The sequence below is a fragment of the Heliangelus exortis genome, chromosome 3, assembly GCF_036169615.1.
Source record: "Heliangelus exortis chromosome 3, bHelExo1.hap1, whole genome shotgun sequence".
NCBI classification, from domain to species: domain Eukaryota; kingdom Metazoa; phylum Chordata; class Aves; order Apodiformes; family Trochilidae; genus Heliangelus; species Heliangelus exortis.
In genome coordinates, this window is record NC_092424.1 from 11,365,188 (window position 1) to 11,391,012 (window position 25,825).

General features: G+C 37.4%; 1 protein-coding gene across 1 annotated transcript in view; it reads left to right on the top strand.

The window, feature by feature from the left end:
- The window catches only part of CRIM1 (cysteine rich transmembrane BMP regulator 1), a 157,966-nt gene that overhangs the window by 104,000 nt on the left and 28,141 nt on the right, over positions 1-25,825 (top strand). The window contains exons 6-8 of the mRNA XM_071739159.1: positions 5,585-5,767; positions 8,212-8,409; positions 22,281-22,409. Coding sequence (XP_071595260.1) covers positions 5,585-5,767; positions 8,212-8,409; positions 22,281-22,409 — 510 coding nt within the window. The remainder of the gene's footprint in view (positions 1-5,584; positions 5,768-8,211; positions 8,410-22,280; positions 22,410-25,825) is intronic.

Here is a 25,825-nt window from a genome sequence, read left to right on the forward strand (position 1 = left end):
CCTCTTGGTACATGAAAATGAGGTTTTGCCTGTTGTGTGGTTGTGGTGCATTGTAACAGAGTACAAGTTGCAGTGGAAGTGAGGCTGTATATTGCTTTTTTTAAAGCTGTGTTATTTCAGTTGCTGTGAAGTTTGCCTGCTTGAACTTACCTGAAATCTGCTTTCCTTCTCAAGAATAATAGATGGTATATGGTATGAGTTTGGGGAAAATTGAGCAAGAGATTCCCAAGATGCAGTCCTTCCCCAAACCCTGCATTTTGCAGAAATTAATTCAAGGTTTCCATTGATCCACCCAAAATATATTACTCATCAGGATTTTTGTCTACCAATCCTAGTGTGCTGGCTTTTCAAGTGGGAGAGTTTGTAAGGGAAGAAAAAACAAGATTCAACATTAAATTGCCAGCATCAACAAGTGAATATAAAGAGACTGAAAATTTGCACATGCAGCAAGAGTTGGAAGTGTTTGGAAACAGAGTATCTGAACTTGGGTCTCTGGAATGCAAGTTGTGCTAAATCACATACTGACTGAGAGCTGTGCCTTTTGCATTCAGGAGCCCAGTTATTAAGCATTCTGCAGCTTTCTTGCTTCTCTCAGTTAGGGCTTCCACTTCTCAGGAAGGCAACCACTACTTTAAAAGGATCCCTGGTTGCTTTATGAAAGATGGTAAACTACATGTATGAAAGTGATCCTTTTTCATGAATCCATGTGGTCTAAGGTGGAGGGAACCAGTCTGCTTTCTGCCGTGGCCACAAATACGAGCTGTGACACTTGAGAGTCCAGGCTCACCAGGACTGGCTCTGGAGTCCCACTTTGCATCCCTTTCTCCAGGAGGCAAGTTGTGAATTCTACTTGCTGTGTCCATGGACAGGACTGCCTGATGCATGCCTGAAAGCCACTGGTATTGATACAGGGATGCTGTATCAACAGTATTGATGCTTCCCTGGGCATATTGTACATGACGTAGGTTCCACAGAATCTACCTGGTGATTTGTTTTTCATTAACTGAAGGAAGTGAGTTAGACTTTGTCCTTGTTATTCAAAACTCAGTCTCTACTACCCATTGACCAACTCTCTCAGTCTTGGAGTACCACCACAGAAGCTTTGAGTTTGATTTCACATCCAGCTGTGGTCCTGACAGCTGCTGCCCTTCCTCATTTATTTATTTACATTTTATTTATTTATACTTTATTTATATGCATCATGTTCTCTATGGTGAACACCTTGCAGCCCTGTCTGCTATGTATAAGTAAAGATATAGGTATAAGCAACCTACACAAGAGCTGTCTTCTGAAGCTGCCTAAAGATTACTGGATTGAGATCTGCTGCTGAGGAGGACACAAAATTTTAAGAATATTGTTGAAAGTCAGTCCTGAATATCATACTGTCAGCTCAATATAAATGTGATTTCTAATGTGATGATACAAACTTTCTCTGCCAGAAACTGACTATTAAAATCTGATTGTTTCCATAAGGTTTTAAAGATAAATTGCTGAATTTGATTTTTGTCAGTGTCCTGAGTATCTTTTATAGACCACAGGCACAAAAAAAAAAAAAGCTTCTTTCCTTTGACTGTGCAGCTATGTATAAATGATTGTATAAGTGCATGCAGAAATAATTTGATTGATTTAAAAATAATAGTTAAAGGTTTGAGTTAATCCTGATCTCTCTGTTTTGGGATGATCTTCTTTAGAAGATGCAGAAAAAAAGGACTTTAAGAATGGTCCTGTAATTGTGTTAATAGGGAATACATTCCACGAAGTAGTAGAGCCTGAAGAGTGAGAACTCAACTATTATTTTTTTTACCTATCTTTGTTTTGTGTTTTTGCAAGGAACCAAAAGCCTAGTGTTGTCCCTTAACATTGTTACAAGCTAATTCCAGTCAAACGTATCCTTTTCTTTTTTTTTTAACTCCCTATCAGTGCAGCTTTTGAAAAATAGAAAGCTTTTCTGTATTTTGTTTATACAGACACAGGATTCAAGTTTATCAGTTTCCTTCCCCTTCATTTAAATGGAAGTTCATAGCACTTCACCCAGTTCCTTCCAAGATTCTGGTACAAAGCCTTCTGTACCCTGAAGGAATGTCCAAAGTGCTGGAATCAAGAACATTTTAATCCTTTAAACAACAGAAAATTGTTTTGAATCTCTCTTCCGCTTCAAGAGGGCTGGAATTTCTGATACTGCAAAAGAAAGTGCCCAAACCTGCTTACAGACAGCTGATGCCTGAAACATCTCATGTACTCAGTGTAACCACGTTCACAATTGCTGTCTCTCAAGGGATGGATTGCCAAACTTGCATACATTTCTCAGCTCTTCCATGACTCTAACTAAAGAAAACCACCCATATTGGGAATATATGGAAATCTTGATAGCAGTTTTATTTTGGGGCTAGTTCAGCCAGTAGAACTGCATTTAATTAGACTTAAAAGTATAAGGTGATAAACCTTAGACACCCAATTTGATAGAGCAGATTGTGTCTGTTTGCAGTTTGGTTTGGAAATAAAGATCTTGAGAAAAAGATGGTTTGTCTCTATAGTGTGAGGCTTTGTGGTTCACCAAACCATTGCTTCTTAGGGCTCTCACTCCTAGAACAAAAAGGCTCTGGCTGTGAGATCTGTAGAGCTAAACTTGTGTCCGAACTGCTTTTCATTTAACTCTGTGGCAGGAATTTTAATGCTAACTCGAGTCCACTCTTAGTTGTGCTTATCTTTATGTAGGAGCAGGGATGTGGTATCTGTCCCTCCACTCTGTATTGTTCTGGGTACCGTGTCTGCTCCATCTTTGTTCCTTTAACATATGGGGAGTTGTCTGTCTGTGCTTGATCTGTATCCAATTTTATTACATCTTTTATTATTTGATAGCTGGCAGGTACTGAATTCATGTTCATGAATCTCATGCCCACGGTTTTGTTGTGACAATTGCATCAGAAAAGGAGTTTGGGATTTTGAATACACTTAAGTGCTCTGTGCTAGGAATTTCAGCCTATGTAAATTACTTTGTCACTCAGCAAAGCTTTCTTTATTGGCAGAATAATAAATAAATTGTTACTGGCCTTTGGGAAAAGTTGCATTTATTTAATGGCAGCTTTATATTCTTGGACTTCTTTGTGGCTGCCGTACATGGATCAGTAAGGCAATGAAATTAGCTCTTTTTTAAAAGAAGAAAGAGAGAACTGAGAGAATCTACCACCATATCATGGTGGAAGAAAAGCATTATTAGAGTTCCACAGCATGGTGCTTACTCCTTCACTGGGCTTCCACTTCATGAGTATCTAAAAACTACAGTTTTTCATTAAGTGCTTGTTTTGGCTTGACAGAGTCTTAAGACTGCAGTCTTATTTATGATTCTAACAAAAGTAATCCTTGTCTCATAACTGCATGTGTAGGCTTAGGTCAATAGTTTAGTAGGAATGTATATACTACCTTAAATCTGGAGGGTAAAAATACAAGTATAGTGATATTCTGTGGTGGTGTTCATTGTTGAAATAAAACACACTGTTTCCTTTCAGGATTTGCAGTCGCTTATCATGTTTGGTCATTTTAAAAATGAATGGTAATTCAGGGAAGCTGATGTTTTCTACTTCTAACTAAGCAGGCATTTAGATCTACTGTTTGGAGAGGGGGAATATCAGTAAAAATCCATAAGGCTGCAAGCAAAACAGTGAAGTTGAAAGCAAATGGATTAAAGGCCTTTTTAGTTGTGTTGGCACTTTTTTCTTTTTGAGAAGGTTTTTAGATGAGCAGCTAGAGCTACGTAAACTTCAAATATTTCTCAGTTGTTTGTTTATGTGGATTGTTTTCTAATGAGGTCATAGCTGTTTTCCTGGACGCAGTGGTATTTCCTCCTCTTACTTATTTTTAATTTATTTTGCTTTCTGGGCCATTTCTTGAAGACCAAACAGGCATATAAAAATCAAACATTGGTCAGGATACTTCCAATTTTCAACTTGAATGCTTTACAATCATACTAAATGACTCAAGGCTGGAGCTCAATATAAGCATATGTTGAAAGAAATAGGAGTAGCTGAAATGCTTTATAATTTTAAAGAAAACCTGCATCACGAGATGCCTTTGAGATTAAAAGGTTTTAGCTGCTAAAAGTAAAATATTTGAGGTGGGTGAAAAGGAATCTTAAAATTGTGAACTTCCATTTAAATATTTTTCATCTTCCACCTGAGACTGAGCACTAGAAAAAAAAAAGAAAAAAACACCTGCCCACAAAGTGTCCACAGTTTTCAGCCCTATGTGGCTGTGCTGGGCACAGATAAGGAAATAGTCTTTTCCCTAAGGTCGGAAGAAGTCAGCAACATAGAGAAGTCTTCTTTATTTCATTTGCTATGTGTAGTTCAGATGTACTGAGATTTGATGGTTTTGTCTACAGTTCGATGGTTTCAATGTTGACCTTGTTGTGCTAAATAGCTTGCTGTTTGCAAAACCTTTGGCTTTTTTAGGGACTGCTAGGTTCACAGCTTCTGAAATAATATATCTGTTTGCTAGATAGCTGAAAAACAGGTATCTGGGGTAAATCATTATCTTGGGCTACTGTCATGGAAGACCAAAACATTTATTCTAAAGAGGGGAAGAGGTGGGAAGCTTAAGGCATTGAGTAAGGTAATGAAATTGTGAAGTAATGAATTCCTGATGGATACACCAGATATGGCGTATCATAGCTGACCACTCATAATCTGGAAACAAACATCTTCAGTATAAAAAAAATTGTAAAAAAATTTTAAAAGGTAGTTAAATCTGTTCTGCTTATCTTTTTTTTTTTTTTTTTTTTTTTTATAATGTTAATGAAGTAAATAGTAATGCCCTTCCCAAAATACTTAGGAATTTTCAGAAGCTTTTCGTTTCCCATGAAGTTTGTATTTATTTATATTTTAAGACTGCTGTAGATGGGGGCATGCAAGAAATAGTCTCTTTATATTTTGGAAACACTAAAGTCATGACATAAATATTTATTACAGTTGAGGTTATTTTCTATGGGGAGTACAGATGCGAGTTTCAGGTTGCTGAACTTGGAAATGTTTAATTCTGCATAACAGATTGTGCAGTCACAAAATATGTTTCTTGGGGATTTTTTAAAACATATCCCTATGGATTAGGCAGCTTTAGTGTAATTTACCCACCTGTGTACAGAGTCCTGCAGGAAAGAAGATTACACTTAAGAAACATCAAAAACTGATCTTAAAAAGGAAAAAGCTATTGCTTCACATGCTGTATCTTGAAGTAGCTTCTGGCTCAAAGAGAATGAGAAATATTTAACAACCATGAAGAAATGCCAGTGCCTTAACCTCTCTTTAGTATTTTAATTGTTAAAATTGAGACTTTTCATTGTAAATAATTGTTCTGGAGGTAATTTTGAATAGATTTTTATTTTCTTCCATTGCTGAAACAGCCATTAAATTATACCACGTTCTTCTAAAACAACCAAAAAACAAAAACCAAAACATACTTGAGTTTTTAAAAATTGAAAGACAAATCACCCATCTCTTTTATATCTGTTCTTGTGAGCAGCAACATGAGGATAGCTATTTCCTGTTTACATTTGTAAAAAACTTCTTTTTGTTGTTTCTTCTTCTTTCAGAAGTGAAACCAACCTGTATATTTAACAGCATGGAATATTATGACGGGGACATGTTCCGAATGGACGCCTGTCGGTTTTGCCGATGCCAAGGTGGAGTCTCTATTTGTTTCTCTGCCCAGTGTGGTGAATTACACTGCGACAGGTACTATGTGCCAGAAGGAGAGTGCTGTCCAGTGTGTGAAGGTATCTTTTCTATAGTATCTTTTCTATACAGTATATTTTTTTTATACAGTATCTTTTGTTTGCTTGTTATTCCCGCTGCTTTTAGAAATTTGTCTTTTCAATGCAAATGAGCAAACAAGGACTTTATTTTGTTCTTTTGAAGTTTGCAGATTCCTTCTTAATTCAGTTTATTTCTATATTTTTGCTGTGTGTGAGTCTGCTGTCCTGTTTCTTTGTAGCGCTTCTCTGATGGTGACACTCTGATCTTTTATAAGCCTGTTTGGGCTTCCTCTTTCCTTCTGACATCAGAACTTTCTTAAACATGGTCAGGTGTGCAGTACTTTTGGGAGGGCCTTCTTCCCAAAGGTTATAAGCTATTCCTAATTTCTGCATCAGGTATCCATTCAGGCTTCTCCAAAGCAGTGCTGGTCGCCCAAAGACATATTTCCATTTCTTTGCAACCTGCTTTCTCCAGTCTTGTACCTTTTGACAGCCTGTTTGCTTCATGTGAAGCTTGCAGTCTTCCTTAAAAGAATTTGGTGGGAAATTTCAGTGACTTCTTGCTTACACTAGAAAATATTTCATACATCTTCTGCCAGAATACAACTAGGATTCCCGTGAAGAGAGATGGGCCTGGCACTTTAAGCCCAAGTCTTGCCCCTGTGGGTGTCAGGTTATGGCCACACCATAGACAGCAGCCTGTGACACACTCCTGGTCCTCAAAGTCCTGTAGATTACCTCAGCATCAGGAAATGTAATATGCTGGGCTCAGTTTTCAGCTTTAAACACTACTGACCTTTTAAGGATACCAGGAACTTTGTGGTCTGACTTGCATAAAAGACTATTGCAAATAACATGAGTCTTACAGGGCTTTTCTGTGCTTTCCCTGTATTCCCATGTCAATCAGAATCCCATACATAAGCTGAATGACAAAACTCACTTTATTTGTGTATGACTTGATTTTTTATTAGGTAAAAATAGTTAATTACAGATGCAAGGTAGTGCTAAAATACAAAAAGGTGCAAAGTTAAGCGATTAGGAAGCATTTTAATTTTTAAATGTCTCAATACCTGGTTTTTATATTGACATAAACTATTTTGCTAAAATTGGGAATATCACCCAAATTCCATGTGGTAATGAATGCCAGGCAGAGCTGGAAGTTGTGTGCCATTGCACTGTGGATGTTGAGTTTGATACCATCATGAGGTGTTAGGGTGGCTTTGCAGTAAGAGAGCAGCTACTGGTTTCATCTGCACTTAAAATGCATTGTCATCCTTCCAAAGGGGGATGATGAAACTTCAGAGAAATATTCCAGGTTTTATTCAGTCTTTTTTTTTCCTTTAGGCATCTCTTTTTTCCCAAGTCCTTTAAAGTTAATGCTTTCTGAAAATTGACTCATAAGTAAGTGACTTGTGTTTATCTGCTAAAAACAGTGCTATTAGCTGTATTTATTGTTTTAATACATTGAATTTTCTTCAATATGTACTTGTGGTTTTGCTTACTTTGAAAACTTGACCTTACTATTGTACATTGTCAGATATTTAATTTTTAGTCTGTTATTTATCTATTCATTTAATGCATAAATTTTTTACTACTATCACTGTTGCTTATTGCATTTCTGAAGAGTAAAATGTGGGTTTTTTTTCTGAAGAGTGGAAGCTGCTTTTATTTCAAGTAATGAATTAGCATATACAGAGTTGCATTATTTGTCTACAAGAAACTTCAAAAAAATCTTAGATAAAAGTGTGTCTCCCAAAATTCTGTGGTTTAAATGCTTGAGTCTTAATTAGTCTTGATTACTAGCAAGGAAGTGGGTCTTGTGGCTTCTAAGGGCAAAAAGCTGAACCTGAAATGCAACTGAAAACTGAGCCAAATCATCTGTCCAGGCAAACTAGTGAATCTCAAAAAAAATGTAGCTTAAGGCAGTCAGTCTCAGTCTCCTTCTTCCAGAGGGAAATGTGCCAGAGTTCTCATCCTTGCTCAGACTACAAAATATTGGTGCAATGCTGACAAAAGTCCTTCCAGTGATTCACTGAGATATTTTCAGTTTCCCTCAAACTTCCTAATCTGGTACAAAAATGGAACGATGGATCTAAGATCCATATTCTTTTCTGAAGTACAAAATCAGAAAATCAAAAAATTAAGCCTCATAGTTATTACGTACAAAACTTGAGTTGGAATAATTAAAAACAGAACACTAAAAAGAATTCTAAAAATAGAATTTGTGTGTTTCTAGTACAAGTTGACAACTTTTTCAACAGTAAATTTTAATCTTGAAATATATATAGTTACCTATTTTATTTTATGACTGTTTACCTCAGGGTGGTTCTCTGTTTTTGATAGTGGCTGCGCTTAACCACTTCTAGGCTATATGAAACCACAGTGTTGCAGCTACTCATAGGTAAAGTTGAGGTGCAAAAGGGAAGAGAAAACTTACTGTTCTCTTGCAATTCCTCTCATTTCAGACCCAGTCTATCCAGTCAATAACCCTGCTGGCTGCTATGCCAATGGTCAGATCCAAGCTCACGGAGACCGCTGGCGAGAGGACGACTGCACCTTCTGCCAGTGCATCAACGGGGACCCGCACTGCGTGGCAACCGCCTGTGGGCAGAGCTGCCTGAATCCTGTGAAAGTCCCTGGGGAGTGCTGCCCTGTGTGTGAAGGTAAGACTGAGATTCCCCCTGCTATGTTTCAGTCTGTCGTGGCTGCTGCTGCTTACCTGGTAGTTCCTGGCTTACTTCAGAATTTTGGAGGATGGGAATAGCTGCTACAGCGCACTGCCAGTGACTGAATGAACTGGTGAGGGCAGAAGGAATAACTGTGGTTTAACTCCAGCTGTGTTTGGCAATGCCTGATACTCTTCTGTTCCAAAAATGTATAGCAAGAGATTATTTAGGATTGCATTTTTTAACTGATTTTACATTTTGCTTAGAGCTTATTAAAAAATATAAAAGAAGTTAGAAGATCAAAAATGTTAACCAGTGGCTGTTGCTGATAATTGCATTATTCCTGGCTTCTTATTTGTCACTGCTCATCAGTTACAACTCAAAAAGTCTTTGCACAATAAAGTGTGTTGTTGGACAGTTATTGTACCAATGAAATATTTTCTTAGTGAAACTTACAAAGGATTATATTATATCGAGATTGAAAACTGCATTTGCAACTCTAAAAATTGATCTTTCTCTTGTGGAAATATATATATATGTTTGTAACTAGATTTTTTTGTGATTCTGTGATTTAACTGAATCATAAATGTTTGACCAGCCTGGTAATGGAAATGTGACGATTTGAAAACAGAGACATAAAAAAACTAATTGCAAAAAATCCATCCATATATATTTATATATATATATATGTAGAGGTATTTTTTATGGAGTAGTTGTTCTTCATGAAAAACACCAAATTGATAAATTTAGAAATGATTAATCTGGTTGTGTCTTCAGAGCCATCTTCACAGTGTACACATGCTTGCGGATGCTCAGTGAGTTACCACTCACTTTTTCGTGTTCCAGGTCTGTTAGAATGAAATGAATTTTGTGTAACTGCATGTTTCTTAGAGCCCTTCTTGGGTTGCAGTATCCATTCCTGTTCACTGGGGTACTTTCTAGGATAAATCCAAGGTGCATTAAGATTTCTTACAGGTGCTATTTCATTCCAAAATTCACATCCCAAGATACACAGAAGGTGTCAAATAATGTGTTAAAAAGTTACCAGTTGCTACTTCAGCTGAACTAATTGTGGGAAGAGGAAGCACGTTGACTGCTTTTACACCCCCAGTGATGCCCTCATGATGGGTATCACAGAGCATCTCCTGCCACCTCTCATTATTTAGTGTGTATGTAAGCAAGCTTGGGAAGGCAGTATGGAGAGAGAGAGAGGTTGGTAAACATATTTTAAATATGTTGGAGGGAGAGGAGGTTCCAGTGAGAGAAGGATAGCCAAATGTCTCTGTTTTCCTGTTCCACGTGGAGAAAATGCATGAGAGACAACTGGATTAAATGCTGTTCTGTATCCCACTAAGATAAATATGATGAATGCTGGGAAGCAAACACAGGGCAGAGTGCAGGTTTCCATCGTTAATTAATAAATGTTGCAACATAGTTCATTAATCACAGGAATGCCTCCACAGTTATTTCAGGACACAAGTTAGTTCATCTGGACTGTTAGGTAATTCTGCACTATATCATGTTTTTACTCTTGTAAGCAGAGATAGTTACCTACTACTTAAGTCCATAAAAGTTTTGTTGTTTTTACTCGGGGGTTGTTTGTTAAATTATACTTATGATTCAAACTATGTGAAGCAGATCAAGACTGACACCATAACACCATGGGATCAATAATTAAATAAGATTCTTGTGTCATCTTAATTATATTTTCTCAGAAAATAATCTGACTTTTTATTTTTTGTCATGATGTACAATTAATTGTAGTCATCTGATTTTGAGTCTACCATCTGGAGGAGAATAATACTGAATGACATTTTGAGCAACTTCCTAAATTTTAAGTTTAAGCATCACATTTGACTTGGCAGTATGTTTTGTCAAAGGAACACCAAGTAAACAATCAAGGGATAGTGAAATTACACAAATGGTGGATCCAATAACCAGTGAAAGTAGTTTTAGTTCATACAAAGAAGGGGTTTAAGCATGCTAAGGTACCAGCAGTTAAAGGATACCTGAAAACACACTCTTCTTTCTTCACTTTCCTTCCCTACAGTAAACAAAACCAAACAAAACAGATTATTATACTCCAAAATGCCAAGTTATTTAATTTAGGAGTATAGATTTTGGAATATTTCAAGGGTCAAAAATCTGGACTATTAAGATTCAGCAGTGAGCTCAGATGCTAGAAGCCAAGATATAGAAAGTACAGTTAGCAAGAAGTAGCTTTGGATGGCTTTATGAGAAATTACTTCAGCATGTGAAACTTATCCACATATTGTGCAATAAAAATAAATAAATGTATCCTTAAGAAATTACCTAATCAAGGGTACCATCAAACTTCTTGAAGTTACATTTTAGGGCAACAAACGAGGATGCTAAATGTTTCCCTGGATCCTCCTCCCAGCCCTTCTTGCAGATGGGCATCACATTTGCCAATCTCTGATTAACTGGGAGCTCCCCAGTTAGCCAGGCCTATGGGTAAATGATGAAAATGATGAAAACTGGTTTGGTGAGTGCTAGTATGTATGCTGTGGGAAGACAGGCCTTCCTTTGCACATTTTGCTCTCCTAAATTTTGGTTGCATAGTTTTAATGACAGCAGAGTTCTTTCTGAAATTCTGCTTAGTTTCTGCCATCATCTAGTCAACTGATATCTCTGTTCTCTTAAGGAGGTAAGGCTGCATGGGTTGGTGCTCCTTCCCCTTTTTAATAGCTTCTCATAATAGCTTCTCACTGATTTTTCCTGAGGGACATTTTGTTTGACAAGGTTCTGCTCCCAGTACTCACTGCATCATCAGTGATCTGCATGTTTGGTGGGATCATGGGAGAAGGAAGTCCTGGATGGGAAGCAGGCTGACAAATCAGTCCTTTGATTTTAATGTTACTAATGAAAAAGATACACAGTACACCTAGTGAAAAACTACTAGCAATAACAACAATAACAAAAAACAAAAACAAACAAACAAAAAAATTAAACATGGTTTAACACCATGTTGAAGTGATGAATACATTTTGCAAGACCTGAAGTAATCCTTTTTGCTCTCTTTTTTTTTTTTTTTTTGCTCTCTATTCTATGGTAGCTATGTCCCTAGCTGATATTGCAGGCCCTTGTTCTATCCTTTTCTGGACAATGTTCCTCAGAAAGAGATGTTGATAGGCTGGAAATAGCCAGGAGAGCAATAAGCTTTGTAAAACATAGAATCATAGAATCATAGAATTGGCTGGGTTGGAAGGGACCTCAGAAATCATCAAGTCCAACCCTTGACCCACCGGTGCGGTTGCCAGCCCATGGCACTGAGTGCCACATCCAGTCTCTTTTTAAATATCTCCAGGGACGGAGAATCCACCACTTCACTGGGCAGCCCTAGTGAAGGAAGACTGACTGAATCAGTTGGGTTGGTTTAATTTAAAGATAAAATTATGGTTGGAATGAGACCGTATCTGTCTTCAAGTGCTTGCAAGATTGTTGCAAAGAAAAAAGGCATAGAAAAAAAAAAGGAATAGAATAGAGAGGGAAGAGATGATTTAGAGGAAAGCAGAAAGTCATTAAGGAAAACAGAAGTCTTCCTGTGGTATGCTGTGACTAAGATTTTTGATGCATTAAGGGCATCACAGTTTGTATTTTTAGCCTCAGTGCAGGAAATTTTATATATAACTCAAAGCTGTACTTGTAATAATTCCTGTGTACTTTTCAGTGTACTTTTTCAAGTGATGGCTGTGGCTCACCAATATATAGCTAATGGGTATTTTTTAAGTAAACATCAAAGTGATCAAAGCCCTTTTGGCAGGACCTCTTAATAAAGTATGTCCACTTTTGTCACTTCTTGCCAGTTTTCCAGCAGAGCAGTGCCTGTGGGTGGTTCTGGTCACAAAGTGAATAGGTAAAAGCTCCAGGTGTGGGTAGGGAGCCAGCTCATTTGAGGTGTGTCTGATTTGGAGGGAAGGCAGAAAGCAAGGTGCATCCATAAGGTGTGAGGGTAGAGACATAGGAGCATTGAGACAGTGTAGTGTGGAGGGAAAGTCCTTCCTTTATCAACCTGTCCCCAGCTTCAAGCTCTTCAATCTGTGCAGCTTTTCAAGGCAGGCACCTCCTTTCTCTGGGGGGAGCTGGGAAAAAGCAGGACCATCACCTTCTGGGGATCCAGCACAAAGAATTAGTTTTAAGCTTCTGATGGATGCTTCTGTATAGCCTCTGTAGCTACTGTAATGATATTGGTCCCTTGGGATTTGCCTTTTTTTTTGTTTTATCTATTATCTATTTATTCTGGTTTTTCTTTCTTTGTGTTCTATACTGTCTTCATTAAGAGCTAAGGCTTAGGTAATCACACTTGCCCATTCTGATTTCCTCACAGTTTTAAGCTCAGAGGTTCTTCACAAGAGCTGGTCTGTGTACCTCTCCCACTGGAGAAAACCAGTTCCATTGACCTTCAGGTTCTTTATAGTACTTCTGCTTACAGAGCTGCTTGCTTCTTCAATGAGCTAACAATTTTTAATTTTCTAAATAAAAAGGGTGTGGTTTAAGTAACAATTCCAATGTAATGAATTTTACAACAAAAAATAGTGGCTACATGGAGCCTAAAGTAGCATTTAGTATATTAATAACACCAGACAAGCAAGAGTGATAGAAACAGGCATGTTTCTCTCAGGCCATCTGCATCATTGGACCACAATCTGCAAACTGGAATAATAGTTGTGTTCACAAGTAAATATTGTGTAGCATAGTATGAAAATACCTGATTATTTTTTTTTTCAACAAGATAATAAATACAAGGGCTCAGCACTGGCACTGATGCCAGAAATGTCCCTTAGGGGAAGTCTGTGGTTGCTTCTGTTCCATTGCATGTCCCAGAGGCTCAGGAAATTCACAGGGAAAGCTGCAACACCCAGTTTGCTGGCTTGCAGGAATGGGTTATCTTGCAGTACGTCCTGCGTGAGAGCCCTCAGGTAGAGGTGGCAGGGTGCCAGCGTAAGCTGTGAATGAAAACTTGAGTGTTAAACAAAATCCCCTCAGAGGATTTTCATGAATAAGGCCTGCATTACTTCGCTGTCATTACGGCTGACACTTTATCTTCACAAAAAGAAATTAACATTTTCATCAATAAAGGGCTCCAAACTCTAGCTGAGATGTGATTCAGTTCAGTTCCTTTAGCATGTCCAACACTTCATTAAGTAAAAACAGGCCTCAGAGTCCAGTGAAAAGACATTTGATTCATGCAGGATGAAGTCAGGGGTATTGAGCAGTGTTCAGCAGCACAAGGTTTAGGCCCAGAGATCTCCTTAGACCATGAAGCATGAGTTATTCTTCTGCAGTTCTCAACCAACCTTTTCATCAAAGTCAATTAAGGGATGCAGACTCCATGCTGTAGAGAATTGGGCTTACATTTGCCAGATGATGGCTTAGTATAGCACTTTTGCACAAGGCAGCTGAGGCTGTTGAACCACACAATATATAGGGCATAATGAAACCCTACTGCCATTGAAAGTCTCTCCCAATTTAGGAACGTCAGGAAGACTATACTAATAGAAAATAATGTTTTCCTAGTTTGCAGTAATACATCCTTAAGTTCAGTGGAAGGCAGACTACTAAAAGGATAAATAGTGGAGGAATACTAATGAACATGTGTCAGTGCAGCTACAGATGTCTCCCTTATAAAGAACTTCAGTGATCCTCTGATTCTCTTCAGAGCCTAAAACATTCCTAGATTTGCTCCAGATGCACACTATTTTAGTGTGTATGATGTATCTTCACCTAATAACAAATACTGAATGGCCTTACCTGTTTGGACATTTCTTGGTAGACAGGCTTAATTGAATCTGCTTTAATGAAGGTGGTTGCGTCTTAGTTTCACACCATCTAAAATAGTCAAAAAGCCTTAAAATATGCTTGAAGGGTATACATGCCTTTTAAACGGAAAACTGATAGAATTTATTACAACAGACAAAAATTTCACATCTTGGGAGTGGAAAGTTTGTGATTATTTTGATTGCATCACTGCAAGAAAGAAAAAAGTCACCATGCAGCTTTGTTTCACAAGGAGGCTTCTTCAGTTTGCAACACTAAAAATAATCTTGGATTCTAGTAGTTACTTTTTAGGAAAAATACATATCTAAGTAGTTCCAGCTTGACAGTATGAATAAAATTTGGAATAAAAGTCTGTTAAACTGAAGCATGTGTTTGGAAGCACTAGTGAATGCATTTTCAGAGTTACTTGTGACATTAGAGAATTATCTTAAGTCCTTGTGTACATTTTTATAAGTAATTATATGATGCACAATTGTTGAACTCTGATAGTTAATGCGTAGCTGAACTCCAGGGGGGGGAGGGGGAGAAAATTCCTGCAAGGCATTAAGTATTTCAAGCCCAGGAAGGAAATTCTCTTGCCCAGGACTCAGGACTGATATTTTTCATGTAATGAACTGAAGGGGTGGGGAAGGTTGGAATGCGAACTATGAGGATGGAAAACATTTAGTCACTCTTGGAATGATATGAATGTTTTTACAGGAAGCTTAAGTAAACACACATGCTGCTGCTTAGTAGGCTGCAGTTAACTTTTTTGGACAGCAGACAAAATTCAAACAAGTATGCAGACTTGAATGAAATGTTGTTGAGCAGCACACCCTTCAGGACCAGTTTATAGCCAGTTATCACATAAAGCACTAAGTAAAAAGTTCTATTGTTCATTTTTTTTTTTCCCTTGTATTTTGTAGTAAATCCTTGAATGCCGTGATGTTTCTTTATATTGGTTCAGTTTTCATAGGATCAGAACATCTTTATCCTTTTAGAGGTAATGTGGATTATAAAATACTACAGAAGAGGGAGCTATTTCACTTTCCCCAAGCACAGGCTTATTCTTTATTATTGGTGTTAAAGAGTCTTTCTCCATATGTAGAACATGATTTTTGACACATCTTTCCTTCTTCCTCCAGAAGATGTTTTTATTTCATCCTGATGAGATATTTGACTCTCTTCTGTCAAGCTTATTATAAACACTTTCTGCAAATATCCCAAAGACCAGGCACTGTAGGATCTCAATGCACTGCTATTTTACATGAGTTGTTCTCTCTAGGATTCAAAGTCATTGTAAATTAAATGTGTGCACTTCAGACAGTTATTTTTTGAATTAGTGGCTTAGCACCAGTGATCCTTATACAAAGGTCAATTATTCAGGAAGTGTGGGCAGCTAGATGAGTGGACAGTGAGGTGGAATTAGAACGGTGATCAATGGAACGGGGTCGAGTGGGGGGCCTGTAACCAGTGGTGTTGCCCAGGGGTCAGTAGGGTCTTGTTCAACATGTTAATCAATGACCTGGATGAGAGGATAGGATAAGAGTGTATCCTCAGCAAGTCCACTGGTGATACAAAACTGGAAGACGTGGTTGATACTCCAGAGGGCTGTGCTGCCATGCAGTGTGACATGGACAGGGTGGAGAGGGGGGCAGAGAACATAATGAGGTTCAACAAGAGTAAGTGGAGGGTTCTGCACCTGGGGACAAAAAATCCCAAGCACCAATATAGGTTAGGGGTGGACCTGCTGGAAAGCAGCTCTGATGAGAAGAATCCGGGAGTCCTGATAGATGGTAAATTATCCATGAGCCAGCAGTGTGTCCTTACTGCCAAGAAGGCCAGAGGAATCCTGGGTTGCATAAAGAGTGTGGCCAGTAGGTTGAGGGAGGACATTCTCCCCCTCTACTCTACCTTGGTGAGGCCAAGGCTGGAATACTGCATCCAGTTCTGGGCTCCCCAGTTCAAGAGAGACAGGGAACTACTAGAGAGAGTCCAGAGGAGAGTGATGAAGGTGAAGATGACAGGGAGATAGTAGCATCTCTGTTATGAGGAAAGGCTGAGAGAGCTGGGACTCTTTAGCCTGGAGAAGAAAAGGCTGAGGGTATATTTACAAGTATCTAAAGTGTGGGCAAGGAAGATGGAGCCAGACTCTTCTCAGTAGTTCCCAGTGACAGGACAAGTAGGAAGTTCCATTTAAATATAAGAAAAAACTTCTTTACTGTGAGTGTGACACAGCATTGGAACAGGCTGCCCAATGAGGTTTTGGAATCCCCTTCTCTGAAGATACTCAAAACCTGCCTGGATGCAGTCCTGTGCAATGTGCTTGTGGTGATCCTACATCAGTGGGAGAATTGGACTGGATGATATCTAGAGGTCCCTTCCAACTCTGACAGTTCTGTGATTGTTAAAAGTAAGGAAAATATCAGTGGGCAGAATCATGTATGGAACTAATTTATTTTCATTTTTATACTGCAGTCATACATACTTATAGTCGGGGGTAGAAGGGAAAACAACCATACGTGGTGGAGCTCACAGGTGGAAATAAAGCTTCCCAGTGAAGCTGGGAAATAAAGCTGTTCACTGAACACTTTTTTCCTTGTTCCAGCCTTTTTGATATTTTGCACAAGGAATCAGCCTATGTTATTTGGTCTATTATGGTCTGAACTATAGACCAGTTCATGTTAACAAGCTGGGAGTATGAAAGGGAAGGCTGAAGAGTTGTAGCACTTAGCAGTGAATCATACAATCTCAGTTCTCATCCAGCAGCTATGACTACATACATGGTCTTCATGTTTAAATTTAGGATTATTTTTAGGCTTCGTTATGCTGCATAATAAGTTAGATTGGTGTGTCTGAAGGGTTAATGTGTTACCCTAGGTATCAACTTGTATGTTGAAATTATCTTGAATGTAATTTAAGCCTTCCAAAAAACTTTTGCATGCTTTTCTGGCAATTTTTAAAATAATGTTTTTGTTATGCATAGGTAGAAATAAATGAACACGTTATGTTCCAGTTGCATGAGCAATATTCTCCAAAGAATTCCTCTAAATATCTTGATTAGAATATGGTCTGTGTGTGTTCTATAGTAACTATGAAAAACATACGAAGTTGTTTTTAAGCATGCTAGTAATAGTCAATATACAAATATCAATGTAATACAAATAAAATACAAAATATTTTGATGGGTTCCAGGTAGTTTAAAACAAAGAAAAAAACAACTTTTATCAAGTTGGAATGTCCCGTGTTCACACTTGAGTTCATTGCCTCTCACCTTAGCCTGGAGCACCTCCCAAATGAGCCAGACCTTGTTGCCTTTGTCTGTCCATCCATCAGGTAGTGGTAGAAGCTGTAGGATGCCCCTCTCAACCTCTTTTTCCAGGCTGAACAAGCTCTCGTCTCTCAGCATCTCATCTGCCAGCAGCCCCAGCTCCTGACCAGCTTGGTGGCTCTGTGCTGTACTCACTCAGTGTGTCAGTGTCTCTCAGAAATCTTCTCATTGAATGATAACTTCAGTGAAGAGTTCATTTTTAACATTCAGATAAACAGGAGCAGTCAAACAGATTACATTAAATTGTCTCTGGATTTTTCTGTTTGTTTTGATTTGTTGTGTTTTCCAGGGCTTCAGCAATCAGTGATGAATTTCAGTTTTCTCTCTCTTCTTTTTGATCAAACTGCAGAATAAAATTATAATCCTAAGGAAGTCTTTTCCCCCTGATCTCAATGAAGCATGGATGCTTCAGTTTCTCTCCATTTCTGAATACTTCAGCTGAGCATCATCTTAAGACCTCAATACTCATCCAAGTGTAACAAGATCTGTACATGAGGCATAGTACTAGAACAAATAGACCATGTGTGTGTGTATATGTATATAGTATTTCACTTTTTTAGCAGAAGGAAGTATCTGCTCTGCAGTAATACAGGCACTGTGTCACACAAGTCAGAGAAGTTGGAGGTCTCAAAAATCAGAATACAGAACAAAAAACTGGGGATTGGTTTTGTTCATATTACAAAAGTATCCTGGGTAGAAAAATATCAGTGAAAAGATGGTCTTATTCCACACTGACAACTCCTTTCCTTTGAGACACCCAGTTTTTGGGTTGGCATTGCTAATATAGGCTCTGGAAGAACAAAGCCAGCTCTAGGCATTTCTTGGATGTCAACGTCTTCTCTTCTTTCCCCATAAATCCACAGCTTGATTTCAAGCTGGAATAAATGAGATTAAGGGTTTTGATCACATACCGTATTATTTTCAATGGACCAGTCAGACTGATGGCCCATCAGTAGCTGTGGATTTCAAAATTGTTGAAGTTGTTGTTAAGCAAGTTAAAAATTCATTCAAAGATTTGTATCAACCTCATAGCAAGAAATTTAATAATCTTTTGCATTAAAATTTAGTATATAAAATATTGGACTTAAACTTCTATATAAGCACTTTACATCAGCAAAACCTGTCCTCTATTAAAAAGCCATTTTTTTCATCCAGACTCTCTTCAATCCACTTCTCTTTACTTTCTTCTTCTCTCTTTCTTTCTACAGCATAGTTTTATTGTTGGTAAAGCACACACACTGGTTTTTCCCACCCATTGTCTGTGCATTTGTGCACTGGATCTTTCTTCTGCCATTTCTAGCAGGAGCAGCAGTGACAGCCTGGCTCACATCATGCACTGGTACTTGCTTTTTGAAGCTTAGCTACTGCTTGCCTATTCAAATAGCCAGAAGCCTGGCAGAGCAGAGCTGGCTTTATTTGTTGAGTCTTGTCTAGTGAAGTGAAAAGGGCTGGGGTTTTTTGGTGGGTTGGTTTTTGGTTTTGTTGGTTGGTTGTTTTTTTTTTTTTTTCTGACTGCATTTCTGCACATGTGGGGGTAGGGAATGAAATTATTTCTTTTGTCCTCTACTTGCACCTCATTGAGAAGCAGGCATGCATATACAATTACTGTATCTCAGGGTTTACCTTTAGGGACAGGAGGGAGAGAAAATAGATTTGTAAGCTTATCTGGAAACACTGAGGATGTTGAGAACAAAAACAAAAGTGGGGGGTAACAGAACAAGAAATGAGTAGAAGGCTTCAGATCAATATAATGTCAGTTTAATTTTGTCCTTGCAAGAAATACCTCATTACTGGATGTATGAAAGGAGAAAAAAATTTGTGCAGATGTGTCCAAAAGAAGAGAGCATAAAACCACAGAACTATAGGCTTGACAAGTCGCCACAAAAATATATAGCAAATATTCACTGGTTTGGTTTTGGTTCTTTTTTCAAGATATTAAATTATACCTGCAGTTAAAGAGAAGTCATCTTTAGGGTTGAATGTCAATAGTGGGGGCTGAAACAAAATCTTGTTTTTCTCAAGGTTTAGTTTACACCCAAGTGGATCAATGGCTACCAACCTGCAGTGAGTTTTATGGGGGTTTTCCACAGATTTTACCTAACTGCTCTGCAGTCAGATGGTGAAGCTATGGTCTCCTTCAGTTCTTCATCTTGTTACTGTCTGTGAACTTGGCTTTGGGTAGCATTAATGACTCATGATTTGTAGTGGTTTTAACTTGTAAGTATAAGCATTACTGTGGCTTTTTTGTCATTTAAAGGGTAGGGTTTGGGCTGGCTGACCAGTAACCTTCAGGGTAATTCCTGTATTTTGGTCTTTTGCATCTCTAGGGTATTTTGGTCAGAGAATGGAGTGAGGTAGGAAAGGGGGTTTTCCAAATAGCCACCAGGTGCTAAAAATCAGTTTGGTTGCAATATTAGTTTATATGAATAGTCTGAATCCTACATAAATGAGGTTAATAAATGGATTTTCAGGAGTGAATCATGTTATTGTTGTATATTAAAATGTTCTTGATTCCTAATCTAATGGTTTGTTAAAGTTGCAAATATTAAATATTAATATGATTCAGTCAGATAGTTGACTGATATGGTTATATATACACACAAGATACATATATATAGTTTACTGATACACTAATATACTCAGTCTACTGATCATTTACTGAATGAAATTGAAATAAATACAAAGAGTTCACTGAGATTTTTAAAAGTCTAGCTTGGTAGTCCATAGATTCTAAAGTACATTGCTCATTGTGGTTACTCTTCCATAGCACAAGTGCAAACTCATAACTGTGAAATGAAAATTCATGCAAACTTATAAAATCTTTTCTTTGACCTCAAACCTAGTAATCTATATGAAACGTGTAAAAATATCTGGAAAAATTATAATTTAAATTAGAAAAGACATGATTGCCATTACACACATTTCTACCTTGTATTTGAACAAGGTGTTGGTAGTGTTTTGTATACATATAAAGCCTGTAGCTACTTTTCCTACTAAATTACTCAAGCAACAGAATTTGAATGTTACATTGCAAGTTCCAGCAATCTGAATTGTGAGCACGTTAAAGCTTGAAAGTCATTTAATTTCACTGTAGTGTCCTTCATGCCATTTTCCCCTCCAAACTACAAACTTAGCTGACCTAATTTTAAAAGGATTAAAAATGTTCATCTGCTGTATAAACTGTTGTGAAGGGAAGAGTAGGGCTGGGGACTAGCTATGAAAACTGAAACTTGTGAAATACTGTGAAATCAGAAACATTCATTCGAAGAATAATTGTCACTTGACTGGAAAGCATGGCTGCAAAAGCTGCTTTCTGAACAGGGAGCTGGTAGGCACAGGAGTCTGTGTTTTGGTTAATGGTTCATACTTCTGACGACTTAATTTAGTTGTCATATTTAGTCATTCAGTCATATTTAACCCTCAGTCTGATAGTAAAGACTGGCTGCCTTTAAGTAAGGATGGCAAAACCTTCCTTTCAATGTGTTTGGTTTGAGTATGAGAGATTGCAAGATGTGGATACCTCCAGTCCATGAAAATGTGTGTGTTGTATAAAACATATTATAGTTTATTGCCATGATTGCTAGTATACTGTTTTTTCATATTTTTATAATTTACCCACACATGTACTGAATTTTTATTAAATGTGTTTTTCTTTAAGTCTTTATTTCTTGAGATAAAGGAACAGGATGAATTGAACTGAATCAGTGAAACAAAAGCTAACAGTTCTTTAAAAGTCATCCACTTTGTATTTCCTGAATGCTTTGTATGATAATAATGCTCATAACTATAAGTTCATTGTTTCTTAAGTGGTTGAATTCTGTGAAAAGCACAAGATAGATTAATTCAGTTTTGCAGAGCAAAAAGTCATTCTTGAAAAGTAAATGTTTCACACTTTCTGCATCCTGTTTTGTGATGGTAGTGTTGAGGTTTCTTGTTATTTTCCTAAGTCTTTGGATATTATTTCATTGTAACTATTTTGTATACTAAATCCCATTACTATTTCTGGCTACCTTATGTGTTAAAACAAATTTCATGCTCCAGCATATTCAGATGGTGTCCAACAGTAAGTTGGACAGGAAGTAATCCAACAGTAAGTATTATACCTGATAACTGGCAATGATACGCTGAACATCAGAAAACATAATCTGGTACTGCAAAGTATACTGTAGGAAGTGGTGTTTTCAATGAACAGTTAAATGGTTTCTAAAGATCTTTCACACGCAGTATATCGTACATTCCCTTCTGGTATTCAGAGTCTCTTCTGCTTTAAATTTCAATAGAAGTGACCTTATTCACATGGAGAAAGATTTGATCTACTGAGTCACATGTTTTGGATTGCAGCTTGGTAGTATCAATCAACTGAGCTTTGGAGAAAACTGTTTGGTTTCTAAAATAAAAAAAAATCTACTCAAAGTTTTGATGGAATATATTTGGAGAAATGCAGGCAAAAATGAGTATTTCACTTTAAACTGAATTTGCAGGAAAGTTGATTTCATAGTGAACAAAGCAACATAGCAATTTTTTCACATTTCCACATTTCAAAAATTTTATGCAACTTTATACTCTTTATGATGAGCATACATCACTTCAAAGCAAAGTCTGTTTCTTCAGTTGTTTCAACAGTATCAAGAACATTCATCAGAAGCAAACTGAATTTTTTTCTCTTCACTGTCACACTAAGTACAGTGTAATTTTTGTAAACTTAATTATAATACTCCAGTAATCTCAGATTGATTTGTTTTATTTTTGTTACCTTCAGAACCAACGTATATCACAATAGCTCCACCCACCTGTGAAGTTTTGGTGAACTGCACTTTGACTGAAAAAGACTGTATCTATAGCTTCAAGCTGGACCAAAATGGTTGTCGCCTTTGTCAGTGCAAAACCAGTGAGTATGCAAAAAATACAGTGGTCTCTACCTTTTGTATCAAGCTGTATGTGAAAATGCTGGGTTTGTCCACTCATAATGTTCCCTACATGTTGTGTTAGTATGTGTATGTTTTACAATTGCTCATCTTTAAAGGATAAGTTCCTGGTTTCTGGCATTGCTTGTTTGCTTGCTTAAAATGTGTTTGGAGGAAAACATGAAATGTCTGGATTCAGGTAAAAAGTAACAACTAGGTAACAAAGGTAGTAATTTGGGACTTCCACAATTAATTGTGTGTTTGTAAAGAGTATAAGAGCATGTAGGTTTGTGCACTTTAAGAACTTATTCCAATGCAGACTCTTCAATTCTAGCTTTTTCCCCTCAAAACGTAGGCTAGGAGGATAAATGTTTGAAAATTATATGCCTGGAGGGCTTCAACATCTATTTCTTCCTCAAGGAAAATCCCTGTGCCTTGTCAGAACTTAGTGTGTTCTGAAGCAGCAAAAAAAGTATTTTCTGTATGTGTTTCCTTAAGAGTTGAACAATTACAGATGAGATAAAAAAGCAAGGTCAGTTCAGTTGTTGAAGTAACCTGACAAAGGATGCCCATGGAGTACAAGTCTCAAGTGTAGGATGCATCACTCTGGGTGCCAGCCCAACCTAGCACAAGGTTTAAACTCTGTGTAACTCTTTTGTAGATCTGCAGCTTCCTTGTAGCCTCTGAGGCTTTCAGTAGTAAAGCATTACTCCGTTCCTCTTCTTTTCATTTCAGTCTGCCCGCTCTAAAGCAATTTGACTATTTTTGGAGTCTCTGGTAAAAATGGTCAAAATAAAACTCTTAATTGGTACAAAGTAAAGAGTTTTAGGATTGGATCGTTGTTTTGCTTAAGGAACAAGAAAAGATGTTGTCCTGGCTTTTTTAACTTATTTTCTGTGAAAACTTATTTATGTGAAATATTTCCATAAGGTAAAGGAGAGGGCATCTTAATAACAAGTAAATATATGACAGGACATATTGTCCTTATGACAATCCACAAATTATACCTTTGATTTCAAGTTGTGTTCATGGCAAGGGTGGCTTTCCATAGACTGCATCCAATCTATCACATACATGTCTGCCTTAGATTTTCCTACGGGCAGAAGAAGTGTTTTCTGCTTTTATCATTGTAATTTGATTTTTCTTCTTGTATATTTTTGTTAAATTCACTGGGGAGTTTGACACAAACAAGAAGATGGAAATACACAACAAATCTATGTGCCTGTGTGTGCAGTCCTTCTCTCTGGTTTGGTGCACAGGATGCCCATTGCTCCAAAGGATCATTTCTTTTTTTCCTAGATTAGTAGACTGCATATGTACATATCCCACATGCCAGAAAGTCTCTGGCTTTGTTTGGAGTGTTTCTGATTAAATTGTGCTGAAGCACCTACTAAAGGCAATTTTTATCTTGCCAGGTTTGAAAATATTTCTCTGAAAATTATTTTCATTTTGCAGTAGCAAATTGTCTGTAGCAAACAATAATACCACTTTTTTTGCCATATCTTTTTCAGTTAAATAATTTGAATTGTAGATTGCTTTAAAATCTCCTCAGCCATTTGAGAGCAGAAACCTTTTTTTTCTTAAGAAGTGAAGAAATATAGCTGCTTGGAAGTCTTCATTACTTGGTAGTTATCAGTCAAAATGACAGCAATAGTGTTTTTCTGTCAAGTATGAGGACTGAGAAGAAGGAAGTTCTAGGTCAGATACACTGAGAATGTACTGTGCTGGTTCTCTGCATTTTGAGATAATACTTGTGTCCAAACCAGTTTAATTCCATCTTGTCTCTAAGAATGTGAGACTGTGAATTAGCTTTAGCTCATGTAGACTTTTGTGTATTTTTGTGAACATCACTGTCTATAGTGCTGCCACTTGGTTCTTGCTGGTCTAAAGCTGCTCAACTGAGTCAGATCTAAAATGTCTGAATAAAAAGAGGACATTCTCCTCCCCACTACTATCTGAAGTCATCATATCCTAATACTACAAGTCTCTTCCCAGTAAAGTTTCCTTTTTGTCAATTTCTCTTTATATATCTCTGCTGAAGATTTGTTATACTTCAATCTGTTTCAGCCAAAATAAAAGCAACATCATAAAGTGTAAGAATGCAGAGTAAAACTGTAAATTGCTCCCCATTATTAACTTCCTTTACATCCTTGTAGCCAGAAATCAGTACAACAGGTTTATTTGAAATAATGATCTAACTACTGTATTATGAAACTTGCTGGTGCTTTAGTGCAATTTAGTTCCAAGCTTATACAGCTTGACTCAATGCAACTACAGAATGAGAAGGAAGAAAGAAGTGAAATATTAGTGAAATGCAATTTTAAAAGTAGTTTACTTTGTCCTCTGTCCTTCTGCTTGTTTTTGCAGTATAGTGCAACAAAATTTAAAAATAAAAAGCAGAGGCAGACCCCAGGCCCCCTGACCATACTGTGAGCACAGATAGATATGAGGGTTAGAGTAGTAGGCTAGTAGGTAGAAATGGAACAGTAGGTAGAGATGAAACCAGAAATGATGAAGGAGAAAGACAGACTGGGAGAATATAGAAGCTAAAGCAGCACCATATGAGGATAAAAGAAAAAAGTATAATTCAGGATATAGGAAGAACCACTGCAAAATACCAATAAGAAAACATAAACAGTAGACATTAGGAAAAACAAGAAATGCATTACCAACCAACCAACCAAAAAAAAAGAGGAAGATGATATAAGAAGTTATAAGAACAAGGAACAAACAGAAAAAAGTAAATAAGCAAAAAATTGTCACTTGTAGGGTGCAACAATTGCTATTGTGTTTGTAGTGTCTAGGCCTTTGCTTTCATAGGGAGAAATGGAGCAGATCAAAGCCTTTAAGAGAAGGAATGCATTAGACAGAATGAAACAAGACCAGAGGTGTCAGCTATTTGTGATATTTGTGAAGCAGAACTCCTGTTGCTCCAAAGATGACTACATTAAGTAATGCTGACTGATTGCAGTAACCTAGGATTAAAAATCTGATAGTTGCTGCTGGACACTGAATCATTCTGCAGTGAGGGACATTATTTTATCAGGCTTTGTCGAGTCCATGTGTTATTTTCATGAAAAAGCCTTTAAAATCTCTCCTACAAGTTACACTAAAGTGTCCTACCCCAAGTAAATAGGGGTAAGTAAGCTAAGTATGCTTCAAGGTATAACAGTATGGCTTTAGTATTTTTAACCTTTCAAATCTTACTAAAATTGAATTAAATTAGAGCATTGATGTCAACTTTAAAATTATTTCCTTCATTTAGAAGGCATATCTTAGCAGTTACAAGATGCAACTGTTCTGCAATTTCATTAATTCTAGACTGCTTATGGAGAGATGCAATTGTAGCAAACTGGGATGAGTCATTTTCCTTGCACATCATTCTCTTCATCTTGTGGTC